The 21103-nt window shown below is 39.6% G+C and overlaps 1 protein-coding gene across 2 annotated transcripts in view; it reads right to left on the bottom strand.

Moving 5' to 3' along the window:
- Positions 1 to 21103, bottom strand: part of IGF2BP3 (insulin like growth factor 2 mRNA binding protein 3) — a 101097-nt gene that overhangs the window by 12056 nt on the left and 67938 nt on the right. For both annotated transcript variants that reach the window (XM_052693727.1, XM_052693728.1), the window contains exons 7-11: positions 18102 to 18386; positions 15200 to 15334; positions 14541 to 14663; positions 12812 to 12947; positions 10967 to 11098 (exon numbers count right to left, since the gene is read on the bottom strand). In XM_052693727.1, coding sequence (XP_052549687.1) covers positions 10967 to 11098; positions 12812 to 12947; positions 14541 to 14663; positions 15200 to 15334; positions 18102 to 18386 — 811 coding nt within the window. The remainder of the gene's footprint in view (positions 1 to 10966; positions 11099 to 12811; positions 12948 to 14540; positions 14664 to 15199; positions 15335 to 18101; positions 18387 to 21103) is intronic.

Consider the following 21103-nt stretch of genomic DNA (forward strand, 5'->3'; position numbering starts at 1 on the left):
CCAGTAATTCCAAAATGCCACTGTAGATACTTGGTTGATGTTGTTGCTTTGGAAAACTGATCCTACGTGGATACAAATTAGTGAGACGTTTGCTTCCCCAGTTATGTTGCAAGACCCACAGTAGCTGCACTGGGTACACAGACTCTTTCCAACCAAAATCCAGAAAACCTTGCTGCTCATTGCAGTGATTGCTGCCTTCAATCACCTACACATCAGCTCCTGCAGAAGTCCCACCAAACTTTTCTCCCCCACATGCACCTCCAGCCATCATCCTCTAGCTAGACTTGAACTAATTCATACAATATTGCTTATAGTAACTTGATTGGGCATCAAGAACCTGCCTCAATCCAACTCCAGACACATTTCTCTACCATACAAGCAGGTCAAACTCCTTTACTTTTGTTTGCAGATGATTCCTATCTTCTCTCTGTTGCCCATCTGCCTGCAGCAGTTTTCCTCTTGTCTTCCCAAAGCTTGATTTTGAGCCACTCTCTTGGCTAGATTCAATTCACCACAGAAATTCCTTTCTGCTGCCTCACCCTTCAACACAGGTAAAGGCAGACAGGAGACTTGCACGTTCTGTTCCAACTCTACAGCAGCTCACTATAGCTCTTGCCCCCTCTGTCCATCCTTTCGATTTTGACTTACTGATATTTGTTCATTCTGTGACGTTCCTTAATGTTAAAATTCCATTTTGATGTATTACAGTATATTTTTATTAGGGAACAGACGATAAATTGCCCTTACTGAATTGATTACATCTCATCATTTTCCACTTTTCTTTTTGCAGAACACCTATGTATAACCAAATTCATCTCCAGTACAACAATGTAGGAATTTGGGAAATTATGTCCACTTCTCCACCCACACCGACTTTTAACCAGTCAGAAGAAATCATTTGATATTTTTCAAAGCACAAACATCAAAAACAGACGCTCTTTCTTTTTCTTCTGGCAGAAATCAAGTATAGCAAAAGCTTTCAAGAGAATATCGTAACACCAAGTTCTATTTATTATCTGTCCACCTCCTTACCCACAATATTTTAAAAATCCTTTTATATATACTGGAAGACTGTCCTCCAAAATAAACACATCGAGATGTAATGCAATGACTATACCACCCATCAATCTCACAGATGCTTTGGGGGATCTTAGGAGGGAAGAAAATCAACTATAATTTAATCTTCTCCATGCCACACCACATCAGTCATGTAGCTTTCCAGGAACTTCCAGCATGAGTTATATCTGAAATACATTCCTAGATCTTAAACATATGTTAGAAGCACTAAATTTAGGGAGCTCAATTCCCATCATGTGGAATCTAAGCTTCAACATTCACTCTTACAACAAGGCCAAAGGAATCTTACTTAAATATATAGTTAGAATTTAAAAAATAGATAAATATATGTGTGTATAGAGAGAAGAGAATAACGTCCACTTGGACTCAAGAGAGCATTCCACGCTTCATTTTTTCTTATAATTGTTTCTCTGAAATAGAAGTGCTGTTAAAGAGATGATTTCAAGGCTGTGTGAAGAAGGGGAAAAGATGCCTTTTCAGGTCATGTTTGTTGTGCTTTAACAGCAGAGGCAGCACTGCTGAGTTCACTAATATTTACAGCGAAATTACAACTTCCCCTTACACTTTCATAGGCTCCTTAGGGAAAGATGAATCAGTTTTAGTTTTAAAGGCACGTTGTTCTTCTCAAAGATAGTTAACTGGCAATACGTTGTCTTCATTACATTTAATTTTAAGGGCATTAACTGTACAACTATAAATTTTAATGTTTAAAAAGCATTCTTATTGAAGTAGTAAACTTTATTAATTGTGGAATCAGTAGTAGTAGGTCATCAGTAGTAGGTTCTGGTTTTTACAACAGAAAGGTCTTCTTCACATGGAGACCCACGGAGCCTCTCTGCACCCTGTTCACTGTATTTTCCCCCACATAACAAAACAGCTTGTCTAAGGCCAGCCTGGGAACCGAGTGCAGGAGAAAACTTTTCACACAGAAATATGGAAAAACAACTGTTAAAATATTAACCCACGCTATCCAAGACATCCACCTTAGCTTCCAAAGTAACTGTCTCAGACCTTCTTCTGCTCTACCATTGTTTGCTGGATGGGCTCAGGGCTTCCTAACCTTAATCAGGTCTAAATAACACCAAGTAAGCTGAGAAGAGGAAAGGAAAAATGGGGGTAGGAGATAGGGAAATGGATTTGACATGGACTTTGTTCACTACTGTTACATGATTAGATATCAGCTGTTGGTCTGTGTTGGTCAGCTTGCTCTGGGTTTGACCTGCAGGCTTCCTGCCTGCATACATCTGAAAAATACAAATGTGGGGAGGGAGTTTTTTCTCAGGTAGGTGGGGCATACAGGCACCACCGGGATGTTCACTCAGAGAGCTCAATTTCTTTGAATAAAAAAAATAAAGAACACCTCCAGAAACTGAGATGTCTTAGTTCTAGGAAACAGCTTTTTGAAGAGCATGATGACCAAAAACAATTCAGTTCATAAACAGATGATACTGCTTGCTTTGTTGCTACAAAAATCAGTACGCTTTAAAGACAAAACAGATTTGATAAGCTTTTTTTTTTTCCTCTATCTAGCACAATTAACTAATGAAAACAATTTTAAATGCTATTTTTGTTTATTAATTGGATTTCAATTGCCATCAAAAAGTAGCCTGATAGAAATCGGAACTTAAGATTTAATCAAGCAAATAAGAAAAGCACCATTCCTTTAAGAGAAAGTCACACACACACACAAAAAAACAGAAAATAGATAAAACATTGTCTACACCAAACAGTGAACTAAGCAGTCATTCAAGTAAGTCTACGTGTTCAGTATGTAGTGAAGAGCAGTTGTAGTGTTACAGACCTTTAGAAATGTAACTAAATTCAGATGTAAAATGAGACGCTGACTTAAATCCTATTTCTTGCTTGCTCATTTAAATAATGGCTGAAAACAGTGATCCGCCACAGAGATGTGAATTAGCCCACACCTCTGGATGAAGCTAAACAACCACTTCTGCATGCCAGTGAGCAACAATTTTGGAGCAGCCTCGCTCTTTCCCCTAGCAGCTTGGAAGCACCTCTTTCCATACCTCCTGCGAGTTCATGGACCCCAGCCTTCTACACCTGTAGTGTAACAGCACATATACACTTAAAAATAAAACAACAAACCCTCACACCTCTTTCCAAGATCTAACTTAACCAATTCCTAAACCCTGTAACCCACTGCTACTTCTCCATTACTCTGGCTTGCCCAAAGCCCCTGCACTTCAGGTATCTTCAGGATGGATCCCTTCATTCCAGCCAGGCTCTGTAAGAGATGTTCCCAGGAGAATCACTTCTCTGCTGTCATCCCTACCATGTTATATCTCACTCTGAGCAATCTGGCTCAACATAGAACAGTCATTTGTTTCCAGAGCCTCTGCTGGGATGAGGTTATTCCTTTCATTGGGATATTACCCATGCCCTCCACAGTGAGGTCTATCACTCCACACCACACTAGAAGCTGAAGAATCCCAGCCACGCAAATCTGCAGATTCACTTTTCTTCCTTTGCCTTCCAGAGTTACTTGCAAACATAGGACATTTTGTAGAGCCTCACAGGCTGCCCATAGGAATAGCTTATTGGAATACTTCTGCCAAGGGTGGGTGTGTCAGTCCTTCAAACCACACACAAAAAAGGAAAGCATTTCCCTTACTTGATGGAACGTCAGAAGAAAAAGTATTTACCTTCCTGCACTCATGTAACAGCCAAGGGATGGCTAAACAAGAGTGGAAACTCAGAAAACAACAGAAGATTCTTCAGATGGATAGTGGCAGAAAGAAGCAGAATTCAGACGACCAGCACTGCAAGACTAAGCAATATAAGTAGGGGAATGGTCTTGGTTTTTTTTGTCATTGTCAGTTTTTTAAAACTTTTTAATTGAATCCCCCCTACCCTTTCTTCCTCGTGATAACATCCCTGCACACACTCTTGCTTTCAGCTTTTCTGCTGCTAGGTTAGGCCACTCCCTCAGTCAGTCTGCATATCTCCCTGCATATTGCAGGGCTAGTAAGGGAGATGGCTTTTATATATATATCTCATGTTAACTTGGGCATTAATCTTAGTCTTTTTCTACAAGCCTGCCAACAGTTTGAATCTTTTCCCAATCATGTTTCTCAGCCTCTCCACAGACTCTCTGCTCCATCAAACGTATGTGGTCGGTAAAGTCATTGTAACATTTGGGATAAGGCTGTAAATCTTCAAAATCTTTTACCCACTGAAGTAAATAGGATTTTGTGCCAGACATCAGTGGGAGCAGAATCAAATCATAGCTGTGTTCTAAGTCTGTTATGAATCTCCAGTATATGTTTTTATTTACTGTAAATGTGCTGCAAATGAATTACCTTAGGATGAGGCATTTATTTTATGTCAAAGTCATGTTATTAATTTCTAGCCAGCATCAGTTTTTAGCTGTAAGGGAAATAATTAGGAACTATTTTAAGGCTGAAGGAAACAGCCTCAGCCAATGTTTGTCTACCATCTAGCATAGTGGGTTATTGCTTTTGTTGGTCTTTGTTGTAGTTTGTTTTAAATAACAAATACATCCACTTAGTAAAGTAAAAGAAAACAATTACCACTTGTAGATGACTGCCTTAAGAAGTTCTGTTTTCATTTGCCATCCTCCCCATCCCAACTGCCATGGTCACTATCACCAAGGCAAGGCATTTTTACCACTGACTTGCTTGGTTTTCAGAATGCCCTATGTGCTGCAATTTTTAATGTGCCATTCCTTATAGTTCTAGAGGTCACTAATCTGATTGCACCCATCAGAAGTCTTTCCAACACAAAAACCTAGCCAGAAATGAGGAGAATAGACATCACAGAAGTAGAGAGGGAACATTTTCTGGCAGGCTAGTTGTAAGACATTTCACAAGCAGGAACAGGTCTGATATTTCTGAACATGGCACGAAATTTGTTTTTGCAAAATATGATTGCCCATTAAGACAAAATAAGTAATCTGCCTCCTTTTATTCTGAATAGTTAACCACAAGCAGAAACCAATGCAGGGTACAGATCACGAAAACATGTAAATGAAAACTTTGCTGGTCATTCACAAGCAGTAAACATAGGTATTTGGTGTTACAGCACTGCACGACCACCAAAACTAAAGTGAAGATTAGGTGCTGCAAAAAATTTGGCCATGATACACGAGTCACATGGATACTCCAGAATTCTCAAAGTTACTTACGAAGTGTGTGGCTTTGAAAGATTAAGGTACCCATAATTTCTGGTCTGTGACACTGATCTCAGAATCCTTAGATACTGCAGGAAAAACAGGTTGTGAAAACACAGGAAGGTCACTTATTCTTTCATTATGTTAAGAAAACAAATGGGAGATGGAGCCAGACACTGGAATGAAATCTTAACCTACTTTTGTTTCTGGCCTGAAGGTACTCAGCATACTGTAGTAACAAACTGTTGTTAGGTTCCTTGAGGAACTACATTTCTCATTTAGCTTAACATTCAGGAGATGCTGAGCCTGTTAATTAGAGTTTGGGAGTCTGATGCTCAAGGAAGTGTCAGTGAAATCTTCTACCCACCACAAGAATACAGAGGAGCAGGGGACCAGCAGAAATTCTTCTTGCCTCAGGGAACTACAAGGTACCATACAAGCATTCAAAAACTACAGTGAGGTGCCATTTTTATTTTTTGAAGTGTGCATTACTGGTTGTCCAGTGACACTATTTGCATTACAACAACCTCAGAACTGTACAAAGAGCTATTAAGACTAGCTGGAAGCTTCAACACCTCAGAAAATATGCTAGCTGTCAACTTGCCAGATCTTTGTACATCGCATGGTGCCAGATGCATTTTTACTCCCCACCATTCTCCTCAATGTAGGTCAGTCCATTTCCAGAGGCAGTATGGTTTCTAATTACTCTTGACACAGGCCCCTGCCAACACAGCACAGCAGGAATGGGAGACTGAGACAGTAGGAGGACCAAGTATTTCTATCATGGGACAGAATAAGCCTATAGTTTTATGCAATCTAGAGCTAACTTCTTTAGGGTGTCAACTATGGTTTGTTAATAAACATACAAAACCAAACAAGGAAGGTTTACACAAGGCACTGAGGTTACAATCTTAAAAAGAATTCTAATGGACTGATAGCAGTTGGAGAAAGCACTGTTGTCCTACAATGTCCTCCTCAAGACTGCTTGTGCTGCAAATGTATGGCTTTCATTTCACTGATAATAAACCATTTTGTGAAAACACTGCCAAATCCTCCTTCATCCCCCCAAAACCACATCCTCTTTTGGCTGCAGGACAGCTCCTTACAAAATCATCCACTGCTTAACAAGCCAGCCAAATTACAGCAAAGCCACTTAGACTACACAGATTATAGATGTACATACATAACTAACTTCTGGGTAGTTGAGACATAACAGTTGCACAAGCTAATCCTATCAAACCCAGACATCCAAAGGAGCCCAACTCCACCAAGAAAGAGTCAAAGTACCTGGAAATACAGGACAGATTTTCCTCTTCCTTGTCTCTTTCATACATGCCCAGGGCATCAAATGAAGGCCCTCAATGAAGTAATTTTTCATTTTAAATTACTTTTCTTTCCTGCCAAAAGCACAATACAGTTATTTCTTCTCTCGCATCTATGAGACATAGGAGATCTCTTCTTTATCATTTCTGAAAATTACTGGACAATAAAGAAGGAAACTGTCTTAAACACAACATCTTCTAAGGAGAAAGTTTTCCATTGGAATGTTCCTCACCTGCAACAAAAAGCCTTAAAAGACAGTGAAAAAGGAAGGCAACCTGTCAAGCCTAGCTATGCAGGATGATTCTTCATTCAAGATGCTATTTGATTTCTAATTTTTGTTTATTGTAGGAAACAACTTTTCTCATTTCCCCTCAAAGTGTCTATGGATATCACTGTAACCTGAAAATTAACTGTGAGGCTAAAAAATGGTTAGAAAAGTTACATTTTGAAGGTGGAGCTCCAAGAAGCTATAGTCACTGCGTAAGACCGATACAGAAAGCAACCTCAATGTGAGCAGAACAGCTCTTCACCTAGCTAACTTCTACAGAGCAGTTTAGCCATTTCTTTAGATGCAGGAAACAAGCTGAATGATTTCCTCTCATGGAGGAAAGCTGTCTCCTTCTCACTTTCCAGCTAGAGGACACCTACCACGTGACAGAAATGCCCTACCAGGAGCATTAACTCTGCTCCCATGTTTCAGGACATTCAAGGACAGGATGAACTCTCAACAGGTTAACCCTCCCTTCCTCATTCCTTGGGATGCCAGTTTTCAGACCCAAAGGCTATAAGAGAAATGCAGTCAGATGTGCACTTAAACATGCAAAATTTCAATTATAAAAGGAAGGGTGCAACCCACTTAACCCAAGTAGATGGGCCAAGTGTATTTAATTGAATGATTGTACATAGTTGAACTCCAAGACAAGGAATTCTTGTTTGGTTGGTGCTTCAAGCTCTTCAGCTTTGCACAAGAACAAACTTTTGTTCTTGAGAGGCAAGTATGTGCATATTCTCCCCAAAGTTCAGAAGACAGAAGCAAGTTCATCAAAACAACTTTGAGCAGTGCAACACTGCATCTGAAGCAGTTTGTCCGGGATGCTTCTAGAAACGTTTTTTGTGGTAACCACTTTTAGAAAACTTGAACATGGGCATATTCATTTTTGCAAAATCTTTTCTTTCCTTCCCATGCCTATCCCAGATCTTTGTATAGATGTTCAGCTCATAATGTCTATAAGCAACAGTAGGCAAACTAACAAAACTCTTGGCAACTGTACACATGTACATACTTAAGTTCAGAGCTAAGGAGAAAAGTTGGAAGTGGTGATTCTCCAGACCAAAAAACAGCTGGACAAGACATCAGCTACAAACAGGCACAGAAAGGCTACTAGTCCTTAGTATGGCCACAGAAGGATATCCATTCATCAAAAAACCACTCATTAATCATAATATCAGAACTGTAAGAGTAAAGCCATGCCAATTTGACAGTACCAAGGGTTTTCAAACTCAATATTCTTAATCAACACTTTCTTAACTGCTATATTTTCCTCAAACCTTGAAATGTTTCAACAATTCTCACATGCTGATTTATTTGCCTTTTTGACATACAGAGAAAGAATGCAGACCTTGAATTTTTTGCAAGAAGAGACCAGAAAATATGCAATGCTACTGTATTGCATTTAAATGACTACACAATGATGCAAACAGATTCTGGACTTTGCAAACAGATTGAGTTGCAACATGAAGAACTGTTGCTAGTGATAGGTAAATATCAAATAATGGTTATCTGGCATTAGACAATAGCGCTTAGACACCATAAGCCGCATACAGCAGACATGCATGCACGTGTTGATATCTAAGCAGACAGATACCAAAGACCTTCCTGTATGCACTCTAGCATCAAAACAAAGGGAAAAGCAACCACCAGCTTCCTACTGAGATAAGTCGCATCTCCCACCCAAAATTAGACGAGTCTGTGCATAATAAGGCTTTGATGCTACCTTCAGCCTTTCCTGTTTTCTCCATTTCTTCTTCTAACTATAGCCAGACCTTTCACTTGCTCTTTCTACTTCTACCAGTCCCAGTATTCTATTTGGACAGGGATTTAAGTTACTAGTCTTCTTCTAGCAACTACAGTTACTAGAAGAAAAAGAGAAAGGAGAAAGTAAAGCTGAGAAATTAACAGAAGCTAACCATAAACAAGCAAGATTTAAAAGTCTGTGTGCAAAATGATCAAGATAAACAAAAAAAAAAAAGGAAGTTTTTTCTTCCGAAAACACCTATTTAAAAAGAAAAAAAAATACTACCACCAAAACCTCACATTTTCCTTGTTTTCTGCTTTCAGAGAGGAGAGGCACTCCAAGTAATCGGAGGGGCAGACTTGTCTGAAGCCCATGGAACCATTTCCTCATTTCCAGATGAAATCATATACATATAAAGGAAAGTGTGATATTTTCAAGCGTTCATATACTTGTTTCAGAAACCATTAGCTTCAGTGGACTGTCTTAGCATCATACCCAGCATCCACAAAACCAGAGCTCATTCGTGGTATTATTGAGTTTATCCCTTGTTAGCTTATCATACATTCAGACTACCTGAGGCAAGAATTGAGCAAATAGCAGAAACAGGAGCAATGGAAACCTCAGACACTGTGGTCCTTCCAGCTACAAAGTTTCTGCACTTCTTACAAAATGACACGTGTTTTTGGGGGCTCATCCCAGATGTCACAGCCATCCTATTTCTAGGATAGCCAGAGATCCCAGAAGGGCAAGAAAGGTGCATTTGTGGGGGAGAGCAGCCCCGTAGCAAAGGGACAGACACGCATAAGACTGAAATTGCCAAATTCAACACTATTTAGGTATGTTTTAAGAAAAAAAAAAAAAAAGAAAACAAGGGGAAAAAAAGGGGAAACAAAACAAACAAGGAACAAAACTACAGTTTTACAGTATGAACCTCTCAAGAATAGTAAAGTAGTGTGCAAATTTGATAAAGAGGCTACACTTTTCAAAACCACCAAAGCAAAGGAGGTTATATGCTATTAACAAATCATCTCTAGTTTGTCTTTAAAAAGAATAAATAAGTTGAGACATTCCATTACAGCAACAGATGGCATTTTACACAATACAATGAAGAAAAAAACAGTTTCTTGTTAGTTTAGTCTACCACCAATTAGAGGGGAGGGAATATTTGTTTGTCACAGAGGCATTTCTCTTAGCAGCAAGATAACTGGGCATAAACATGTTTCTGTTGTGGCTCTCATTGGAGTCTTTTTTCTGATAAAGCCACTATTATACCTAATATAGATTATAATACATTCATATCACCCAAGTTGTTCATTCCCACAAACAGTGTTATGAGTGTGGAATTTTTCCTGTTCCTTTCAGTGACATTTTCTTGGCTTCTTCCTCTGGGAAAAATATTTAGGCAATAGCTTCCCTTTAGTGTAATTTGTGTAGGCCACTTGAGTCATTTGGCGAAATTCAGAATGCTGTGCTGCATTTTCACTGTTCTAGCTCATGGACAGTGTCAGACCTCTCTCTCTACATGTTACTGTTAAACAAAGAGGAAGGGGAAGACAGCCACAGCATTTATAAAGCTCCGTTATCCACTTGTTAAGCATTCATTTAAAAAATTAATTTTATATTGAGTTGCTAACAACAACCACTGTCACCAGAAGCAGGAAAGATCACTAATCCATTACTCTATGTAACAAGTTTGCCTTTTCTTGAATAGCAGAGCACCTTCTCTTCCTAGAAAAGCTCTGGAACTTACTAACACAGCAAATTATCCTCTGTTCAGTAGCAAAAAAGTCAAACTATTACTAAGCAGCAGTGGACTCTACTGGGCCTTTTCACATATTTATTTGAAAGCATTGTGGCACAAACCAAGGCTTTATGGAGATTAATCCAAGTCAGTTAAATTCCATCTATTTAGCAATACTTATGAAAGTACAAGTTCTTTTGAAATCTACTACAGGCAAACATTTTGTCTACATACAGATCTCTGCTTCACAACTACAGACCTTTTTTTCCCCTTCCAGATCAGCAGAAATAGTACTACAAACTAGTATTTTGTTACCTGCAAACATGCAGCAACTCTAAAATTCCATTTCATATCTCGTTTCTCTGTGCAATAATTCAAGCTCTCTAGAAAACAGCATCTAGTACTTCTCCAGAAAACATAATTTCCTGATTTCACTGAGTGTTTCAATAAAGGACCAATAAACATCTGTTCTCAACCACAGCTACATGAAATATTTTCAGTGTGTAAAGCAAGGAGACGAACAATGTTTAGAAAACTGACAGAACACAACTGTTCTCAGGTCTTCGAGGTAATTTGGCAAAAATGATGTTTTGGAACATCAGCATTGTATAGATTAACATTACCATCCACTAATTACTCAAAACTGGAGAGTTGTCTTACCCCAAATGGTGGATATGAAGCAGCAGCAGCAGCAGAGGCAACACTCACTGCAGGAGGTGGTATTCCTGAAGAAGAAGGTGGGAACAGACCCAAGGCATTCAGATTTAATCCAGGAATTAAATGTGCTTGAAGCTGCAATGGCAGAGGAGTAATTTGAGATTTATGATTCTGATTAAGTTTAATCAAAATCTTAGCTGGCTATATAATAAGCTATTAAACTTCCAAAAAGATGTCAGCATGTTCCTTAACACTCACCTAAGCCCCCAACGCTCCCCATCTCCACTACCCCAAGGACTCAGTTTCAAATTTATCTCCCTAATACATGTACAGACCAATAATGTTGAAAAGATGATTTTCATTAGATGAAGCAGCTATGAATTCCTCACTACAACTTAAGCGATGTGTATCACAGACTTCATAGCAAGGAATTCAGGGAATAGCACCATTTACTTTCAGAGTGAATAAACTAGCAGAGACAACCATTCTGGCTTTATACTAAAGAAAGCAGTGCTATACAATCAGAGAAATCCCATGAACAAGTCCTGCTTTACCATGCACACTACAAACCTTATCCTCCCTCCCATGCCTGCAAAAGATAAACTAAGATCCCATCAGTTCTTGCTGGGGAAACATCAGCCATGCAGTTGCGCGTCCCTCACTTGGCCACGCAAGTGGTAGCACCAAGTACTAGGAAGCATGTTTTCTGCAACAAAACTTTTCAGCACCACCTCTGACTTTGTCAAATTATTGCCTATTAACAGAACTTTGCTTTAGAAATATTTCAGCTAGATACTGACACCATCTCAGGCCATCGAGGTAATACAATTGCGAGACATAAAAAACATGCCAAAAACTTTACCATCTACCCTATAATCACAAATAACCAAGCTTGAAATGAACCCAGGACTAACTACTAGAGACAGTTTTCTGCTGGCCACACCTTTGCCAAACAGCAGAGCAGAGCTCACTATATGAGGCAAAGATGTACCACAATAAAATACTTTGTGTACTCATATGTAGTTTATGTCCTGCACATGGCACAGCATGGGAGGAAGGGGAAAAACAAAGTTCTCTCTCTAGCCAGTAGAGAAACCATAATGAATAGCCATTCCTAGAAAATCAGAGACTACTGTAAAGTAGAAGATATTTCCAGTCTGATCCTAGACCATAAGATTTGGTAATACGGACACACAAGAAGCTTTTCGTGGCTTATCAGCCATCTCAGATTTTTCCCCAATATGCATTAGTAATACTTTGGCAAACTAATGAGGTGTGTTGTTTTTATTATATAATCACCAATCATTGAATAATTGAATGTCTTTATCATCTATATCAAGAAAAATTTAATATAGCCTTCTAAATTGAATAATTAAAAGCAGGAGAGATCCATCTTCCATATGTTATGCTTTTAACATCAAGAGACTGGGGAGCACAGCTAAGAAACTTATACAGTATGACACAAACCACAATAGCACGGACACACTGTTGTTTCAGGCTTCTGCAACAACAAAGTAAAATCATCACCCATGTCCTCAATCTAAACCAATTTATCTTAAAACAAACTAGCAGAGGAAACCCTCATTAAAATAACAAATGATAATAAAAAACAACAACAACAAAAACATACCCAAGGCTCATAAGCAAATACAAGTGGCAGCAGAGGGAAATTCTATTCACTAGAATTTCTCCCCAGGGGCTGCCAACTCCATCCATGGAGATGTCCCAAAAGGAACAACGTATTACACATGCCCATTTAGGTTTGAAAGAGGTCACTGGTTGGCCAGATGACCTCCACCAGTCCTTCACATCTAAGTCAAAAGAGGTTCATGCCACAGAACAACTCACATTCATAGCAGCAATATCATTTTCATAGGATTCCCTGATTTTCTTCATAATTTCTTCCTCGGCCTTGGCACAAGTTTCAATACTGCCTTTAACTGTAATGGTCCTTTCCGGATTATAGAGTGTCAAGTCCTGCAATCTATGGATGAAACAGAAGCACAATTAATCAGCAAAAAGCAGAGGGGTCATCAAGGCTTGTTAGCTAATTGCAATGACATCTAATTGTGCCACTCCCTCTAAAGAGTGAAGCACCGATTTGGAACGTCACTCAGGCTGTTCTAAGATAATCTGGAGAAAGTCTGCCCTCAAAACAAATCCAAAAGGAATCACCACAGTGAGGTTTGGCATCACGTGGGTACTATGTGCTGAGGTGCAACATGAAATGGAAAGCATCAGACACAGGCAGAATATGAGCAGCGCTCAGCCTCACCAGAGGGCTTCAGGTATTTTAGATGTACCAGAAAACACAGACCGCAAGACATTTTCTTTCCTTAAGAACTCGTGGATTCCCAAAGAAAACAGGGGAAAAGGCCCAAACCCAGTCAGACTACAATCTCCAAATCCTCATGACAGAACAGCCAAACACTTTAAGTCATTTGCTGTGAAATATTAAGTAGTAACTGCCCACAGAAAATGCAAGGGTTACAGCATTAAATTCCAGTACTCTTCATTTTGACTAAAGTCATTCATCTCCTAGCTTCCACCTGAGCTATCTTCTACAGCACACTATTTCCCCCCCCATCCCCGCATTTCTTCTCTTCACACATGTTCATGCATCTTTCAGCCTCGCTCCTTCTCCTACAACCTATAAGCCCTCTTCTTCCTTTCTCAGCTAAAGTTTAAGTCTAGAGTGCTCTCAAATGCCTGGAAGTTCATGCCAGAACATTCGTTATTCAGAACAGGAGGTTCTCTGAAGATATTTCCCCAGGGTAAAACTACTATTAGCAGCCAAACTTCTCCAGAGATATTTAATCAGTGATTTCCTCCCTCACCTCACTGACTTTTCCCGTTACAGTGAAAATTCCTTCCTGATCTCAGATAAATTCAAATAGGTCTTGGTTACCTTCACAAGCTCAGAAACCAAGATCTGTTACTCAGATGCAGACTAGTCAACATATCCTAGTTCAGCTGCTAGTAATCAGAGAGGGACAGAATCACCACTAAAAATACTCTTTTCAGTATTCATTTGATTTCTTTCTCTCTTGTCAAAAAATTAATCTGTATCAGAAGCCAGAATCCTTACAAGAAAGACTGGTAGTTTCATGCATTTTCACACATACAGAACTAATCCAACCTTGTAGTTTAAAACACCATTCCTTGCACACAGCATAATATATTGAAAACAACAAACACTTAAAATGTATTTCTAAGATGAGCTCCACATAGCTTCTATTATTTTTAGGTGTTGTTGGCTGAATTTGCAATGAAGAATTGAAGTTTACATGCACTGTAACTGATGTTAGGTAGCAGTTAAACCCAAATTTTGAATGTGGCTCCAAGGGTGTGTCATAGACTCATAGAATCACTCAGGTTGGAAAAGACCTTAAAGATCGTGGAGTCCAGCCATAACCTAACCATACTCCCCTAATTAACAACTCCCCGCTAAATCATGTCCCTGAGCAGTCGTTGCATTCTTCAAAACATGCAACATTTATAAGAGTTCTGCATCTAAACATATGTACCACAGCAGCATTGAACATCTCACTAAAATATTATATGACCAAAAACTTACGGAGATATCGTGATTTTAGTATCTGTGTCCTGCTCAATTTTCTTCAGGTTTCTTCCTTCTTTGCCAATAAGCCGACCAACAAAGTTGTTGTGTGCCAGTATCTTCAGAGGAATTTCTTCCGTACTGTAACACAGGTTACACCCAGTGAGACTTGAAAACCAGAGCGCAAACTTTTATGCATGTTATGGATAAACTGTATTTTCACAGAAATGCCTACCACTCCTATTCACCCCTCCCCCCTGCGCTTATAATAAGAGATGCAGAATGAATACAGGTGCAATGCTATTTCAGCACTATCAATTAAAGATTTCTTGTGATGTATCTGCAAACAGCAAGAGCTGTTGGGAAGGAAGCAAGATATTAAAGCTTTTAGTGACAGTTCACTAAAGCTACTAGTGCCTCAAAAACTTTCAATATTTGCTCCGTTTCACCTCAAAATTGCAGGCACTGAGTAGCTGGGAACGTAGACAGGTACTGAAGGATACTTAAGCAATTAAACCATCCTTAGAAGGTAAAAGAAGCAAGACTTCTCTAGTTAAGTGCAAATAACAACAGAGGAAAGATTCACTACATAATAGATTTTAAGAACCCTTCTTGAAATGAAATCAACAAGGATTTAGAATTTTTAATGCCTTCACAATGAAATGGCTTTTACTCACAATTTAGTATCTTGAGCTTCTTTTTGCATGATCTCCATAATGATTTTACAAGCTGTTGAGCAGCCTTCAGGAGTTGAGTGAATGGTAATTGGTTTCTCAGCAGCACCTGCATTCTCTTTACGATGAATATCAATTCTTAGAAGAAAGAAAAACACCAACTGTAACCACATACTGTATAGTACACTCTGCATACTTACAACTCTCATAGAACTAATTAACTTTGAGCTAGCAACAACTACATTTCAGTACTTCCATTTCAAGAGGATACAATTACTTAAACATTCCCTAAATACGAGGGCTGCTCTGAAAGTACTTCTTACAGTGTTGGCCCACAATGTCAGAGGCAGATGGTGGTGGTACAGCAGTGGAGGTTGAACCTTCCTGCCAATAAGTCATTTATGTTGCCATAAAATAGACGCAGCAGAGGGCAGTCTGACAAAATGGTGTCTGACGTGGAAGTGTGTATGAAGCAAAGGCGTAGCACTGAATTTCTCCAGGAGGAAGAATCTGCACCCATTGATACCCATCAGTGTCAGCTTTCTGAGCAGCAGCGGAGACCAAACAGTGGGTGTTAGCACAGTGAAGGTTGGACTGCATGAGCAACATTTTCCCAGCAACCACATCATCCTAGCAACTGTGAAACAGCTCTGTTAAATTGTGCTACTGTGCGCTTTGTTTCTGGTGTAGTTTCCACAGAAACAGATAGGAAGCATTACTTTTGGAGCAACCTTTGTACTGTTTGGATGCTAGGATCTTCATTCTTCAAACTGCATTCAAAGGAGACATTAGATAGACAATCTGTGATGTCCCACTGAAGAGAAGATTTCATCAAGGTTTCCCAAAGCTCTGAATGTTTGTCAGCAGCCCCATCACTCCACTAATAATGAGTGCAACTACAGGTACAGCAAGACTTTGTCCCTTCTTGGTGTTCTCATGGCCTCAACAACAGGTTTTCCTAGCACTTCTCCACTAACAAGTGGAAAGTAGTGTTTACATTTATCCTAAAGACTACTTGTTATGTGTTTTAAACCTAAAATTTGTCCATCAGCTCCAGTCTGACATTCTGAAACCTTGAATCTACATCACATTTTATGTAGCTGCAGAACTTAAAATTAATCACAACCTACAACAAGACAATACTTTGGATATTTTCTGTACTCTGCCAATAAATGCAGGTTATTTTTATTCCCATCTCTTCTTTCTGCTTCCTCCCTCCCCCTTTCCCCCAAATGATAGCTGTTTCTGAATTTAAAAAACAATCACATACAAGGGTTAAGAAAAGAGTAATACTTTTTTTTCCAGTTCTGATATTGAAAAATCATTTTGTGTCATGATGCAACATTTTGAAAAGTCCATGACAATCCTCAGTGCAACTGAAGTAGACTTCTCTTTCTTCAATCCCCCAAACAGGAAAAAAAATCATTCTTGAAGCAGTGTATCCTTAGAGCTAGCAAGCTGCAATTGTTTCTGCTCTATTCAGTCTTCTTATGCCAAATTCTAGTTCAGATACTATAGTAAAGAAGCCTGGAAGTTTCAGATATCACCTGAGAATTGGTTGCCCATAGACAAACTACAACCAAGTCTTGTTAGGACACCACAAATCTCTTAAATCTTTGTTGTTAAACACAGAGAATAGTCTCCTGGGTTACAGCATGCTAATGAGAAATTGAAATTAGCATCAAGATAATCCTGGGTATGGTGGGCAAGGGGCCTCTTTTTTGTTGCACTACTCAAGGCAGTATCTTTCATCCTGTGCCTTTTGGAGAATCCTAGAAGAATTCTTTGATTGTGACCCCACCTTCCTCTGCATCTGTGCTTACACCTTCCTTGTGGGTAGGGATTTAACACACTCTAAAAACAATTTCCTTCTGTGTCTCTGGACCCTAGTGCTCTAAGCTTCTTGGGTCAATCAGCAGCTTGCTTTTTGCCTTGTGCATTTTCTTAATCTTTGTTTTGGCATGGTCTGCAATCTGATAGCAAAGAATATATTAGATAAATTAGAACAAGGTATAAAGGAAGAAAGAGCTGAAGGTTCTTTTTCCTGCTTCCAGCTTCCCACCCATAACTGAGAACAAATTTAAATCCAAAGAATACCCTAAATTAAACTAAAGCTACAGTAAGCACTTAAAGGCTTGGATATGTCACCACACTGCCTACACATTTTGCAGACCAATATATTTCAGTTTTCTGTTTTCCTTCTTATTCCCAGAGTCTTATTAGTACACCTGCTAAATAACTCTGGCATCAATATCATCCTACTAGCACTGCTAATTTCATTCAAAGTAAATTGGGGAAAAAAAAAGGCAAGTATCTGAACATGTGTCAAGGGCAGAATCAAGCTCTTAAATCTTGCCCCAAATTTTCTATTTGCAGTTACTTTCATTTGTTGTGGAATTTCACATGATTTACTTGTTCCTAAAGTCACTACTTGGCATCTCAGAACAGAAAGCAGCACTGGTTACACAAGCTGAAACAAAAATGTTTGGTCTCCAAAAACGATGCTGCTGAGGAAACTGCAGCCTTTCAAAGGCTGTAACAGCATTATGGGAGAAGTGGGAGACAATCTCGTTCTGTAACCAAGAACATTCCAATAACATAAATATTCCAGATTTAAAGAAAAAAAAAGGAAAAGAACCCCCCCTCCTTCTATTTGTAAGGTTGAGCTTCCTTCAGAAACAAAAAGTATGTGCAAACTAAGACACAGCACACATAGAACACAGCAGAAAACACACTTATAGTGCTAAGGCAAAGTGTTCCCAGCAGCTCCTACAGGAAGACAAACTGCTGAACAGACTGTAAATACACTCATCCCATAGAAGAGGCAGAAATTTTGCTTCTCCTTTCACACAGTAGACAAGGACACAACACTGAAACTTACAGTAACATCTTTACAGTAACCTACTTGGACTGAGTCTGCTTTGTAATATTTCTGATGGTTGCTCCTTCTTTCCCAATAATGGCTCCAACAAACTGCGTGGGGACCAACATCCGTAGAGGAACGTCTGACTGTGGTTTCTGCCGCGCGGTTGCGCTGGGTGAGCCCTGCCTTGGAGGGCCCCTCTGTCCAAATCCACGCCGTCCCTGGGGATGTTGCTGCGGAGGTTGCTGTGCCGCCATTTCATCAGGGATATACGCAACTTTCAAGGAATAGTTTTCAAGCTGAAACCCGTTCAGTTTTTCTATTGCTCTGTTTGCAAAGGGGAGAAGAGTAGGAGGGGGTTGGGAGACAAAATAAAAAGAAAGTCACAGGTGGGACACCATAAGAATGAGAAATCATTCAGGTGTAGCCTTCCACACTTCCCAAGTAAAACAAGCTAAAAATCTGTTCCCAGGTGAAAGCTTATATTCAATTATTTGCTTATTTTTTTAATCTAAATCTTGACTGAAGACAGTAAAGTTACCATATTAAGAACTACAAGTTAGCTCTTGCTTGCTCTGGGCTTCTGTGCACTTTAAAGGTTTTGCTGGTGCAGCCCTATCAGCAAAACCTCACAGGAGACAAGGCTTATATACTCAAAAGCATTCTTTTGCCTGCTGTAATTTAAATCAGTTTCCCAAATAGAATTAAATCTGCACCAGAGGGAAAACTTTTTAGCTGATATCACAGCACCTTCATTAGAGTTTTTGCCAGCACAACTATTTGGCTGGAGGTTTTTTGCACTAACTGACATAGCTATGACAGAAAAAGATAGGAAAAACCACTCGCGCTTCGTTCTCAGCAGGAGAGAAAGTATTCAAAGCCAGTCAATGGCACTTGAAACATCAGCTTACCAACCAGTTATGGATTAAAAGTTAACCAACAAATTAAAACTAATGCATCTTTGCTCTTGATCGATGCAAAGGTGTTTGAAGACATGGTGTTTCAAGCTCTATTCTGCCCTTAAGACCATACCATCCCACTACACTGAGTAGAGCACATCCTCAGCATAACACTGAATGCTTGAAGGCCACTCAGACATTGGCTACATTTAATAGAGGCCCCCAGCTACAGGAAGCTTTAAATCTGAATCTCTTGGTGGATCAGTTGGCAAATCATTGCTGGTTTCCTGTAGAGGGAATACCAAAGGACAGGCATATTGTAGCAGGTTATTTTTACCTAATACAAAAATACCCTGGTCACCTATGCTCTAAGCAGCACCCACAAATAAAGTAGCTCCCATACCCCTTTCATAGCCCTGAGGACATTATGATAACAAGGAGAGACCAGCATCTGAAAACAGCCTTTTCAACTAAGCAAAGTCCCACATAACATAGGTCAACCTGACCCAGCCTCCTCTCTGCAGAAGCACAACTCCAGGGCCCAAAACAACTGATTTCTGAAAGGTAGAAGACCTTGCACTTGCAAGCAGAAGAGGAAGTGTCAATAGAATTGAAGATCCAGGAAGCAGTAGGGATAACTAAGCTACCCACAACATGCTGGAAACATATTAGTATAAGCTTAATGCACCTATTTGAAAAAGTTTGAGTTCGACCACAGAAGGCATGTTATTGACATGATCAGAAATGCCATATACTGATATCACTGAAACGTGCATCAATCTGGGGGTAGTTTATGAACACCAGGCTTAATCTAGGACAAAAAAAAATTACTAAGAGACTTTGCTTAAAGGTTAAATTAAAAACATTTGTGAGAGGGAGGGAGATTCATATTGCATATAAGGAATCCACCTACATTTTCTTTTAAAAAGCTCATAGTAACCGTACACTCTGGAGCAAGGTCTTGGAGATACAGAAACTGAATCTAGTTTTCACACATGTGTAGTGACAGCTGGTTTACAACACACTGCTCCCCAGGACAACTTTACCCCCTCGTCTGCCACAGCGATACAAGGCCAACCATTTCCAAGGGCAGTTAGCAAAGTACTGCTCACCTCCCAGGTGTCCCGATCGACCGTCAGGCCCCTGGCCTCAAACCGCTATTGGAAGAGAGCAGCAGCCGTGCACAGAAGTGGTACCAAGACAATGACCTTCAGATACAGTAAAGAGGATAACATGCACCCTCACATCTCGGGGAGTAAACCGTTGTCTGTGAAATACTCCAATAGGACAGTGAAGAGCTTACAAAATTAATTCTTGTCTTTGGAGCAGCATCTAATAAGGGTTGGTAATAAATAAGGCCTAAGGCAATTCCACTGAACAACAAGAAAAGCAAAATATTGAATAACTGATCACTGCTCATTAAATACTTCTGTTCACCAAACGAGACGGAAGTCCTCTGGGGATGGAATGGAAGTGCAATTGTTCCCATAATGGGAGAATCTCCTACAACATATGGCAGAAGAGAGCTGGATTAAAATTTGCTGAGGTCATATCAAAGCTGACATTTCTGAACTTCTACTCCACAGACCAGAGAGAATTTTACTACACAAAATGCTGTTTGCAAGAACAGAAAAGACTGAGCAGTACTACTAACGAAATTTGCTGTCCTATGGATTTATCTCTCAAGTTTCAGCACAGAGTAGTAATGCTGAAAAGGTATTTCCCCAAAGTGGGTCTCTCTTGGTGGAGATATTATTTGGGGAAGGGGTATGAAGTCTCATCTTCTCATGTAACCTGAAAGAGAGTTCTCACTGATTGCAAATATCTGCAACCTCTATTTACGGTTTGAGCTTTTCTGAAATCAGCCAAGAAGCTGAAAAGCTGTGGGGAAGGGGAATGGCACCATCAGCCAGAGCAGTTGCCCAAGCCCTGTTTCGTTTGGAATCAGACTTCAAGATGTTGAAGAGATGAGCTCCAACCATTTTGCTGGTAGGCGGCAGATTGACATTCATACCAGCTCATTCCCTTCCATGCATTCATTTGACAAGTTCAGACACTGCTTCTTTCCTAAAGTGCTTCCAGCTTCTCTGGCTTTAAAACTTCCTAGGCCAGAATCCCAGCACTTACAAAATCCTACATTAAACC

The sequence above is a fragment of the Tympanuchus pallidicinctus genome, unplaced genomic scaffold (genome assembly GCF_026119805.1).
Source record: "Tympanuchus pallidicinctus isolate F22 unplaced genomic scaffold, pur_lepc_1.0 scaffold3, whole genome shotgun sequence".
Taxonomy (NCBI): Eukaryota; Metazoa; Chordata; class Aves; order Galliformes; family Phasianidae; genus Tympanuchus; species Tympanuchus pallidicinctus.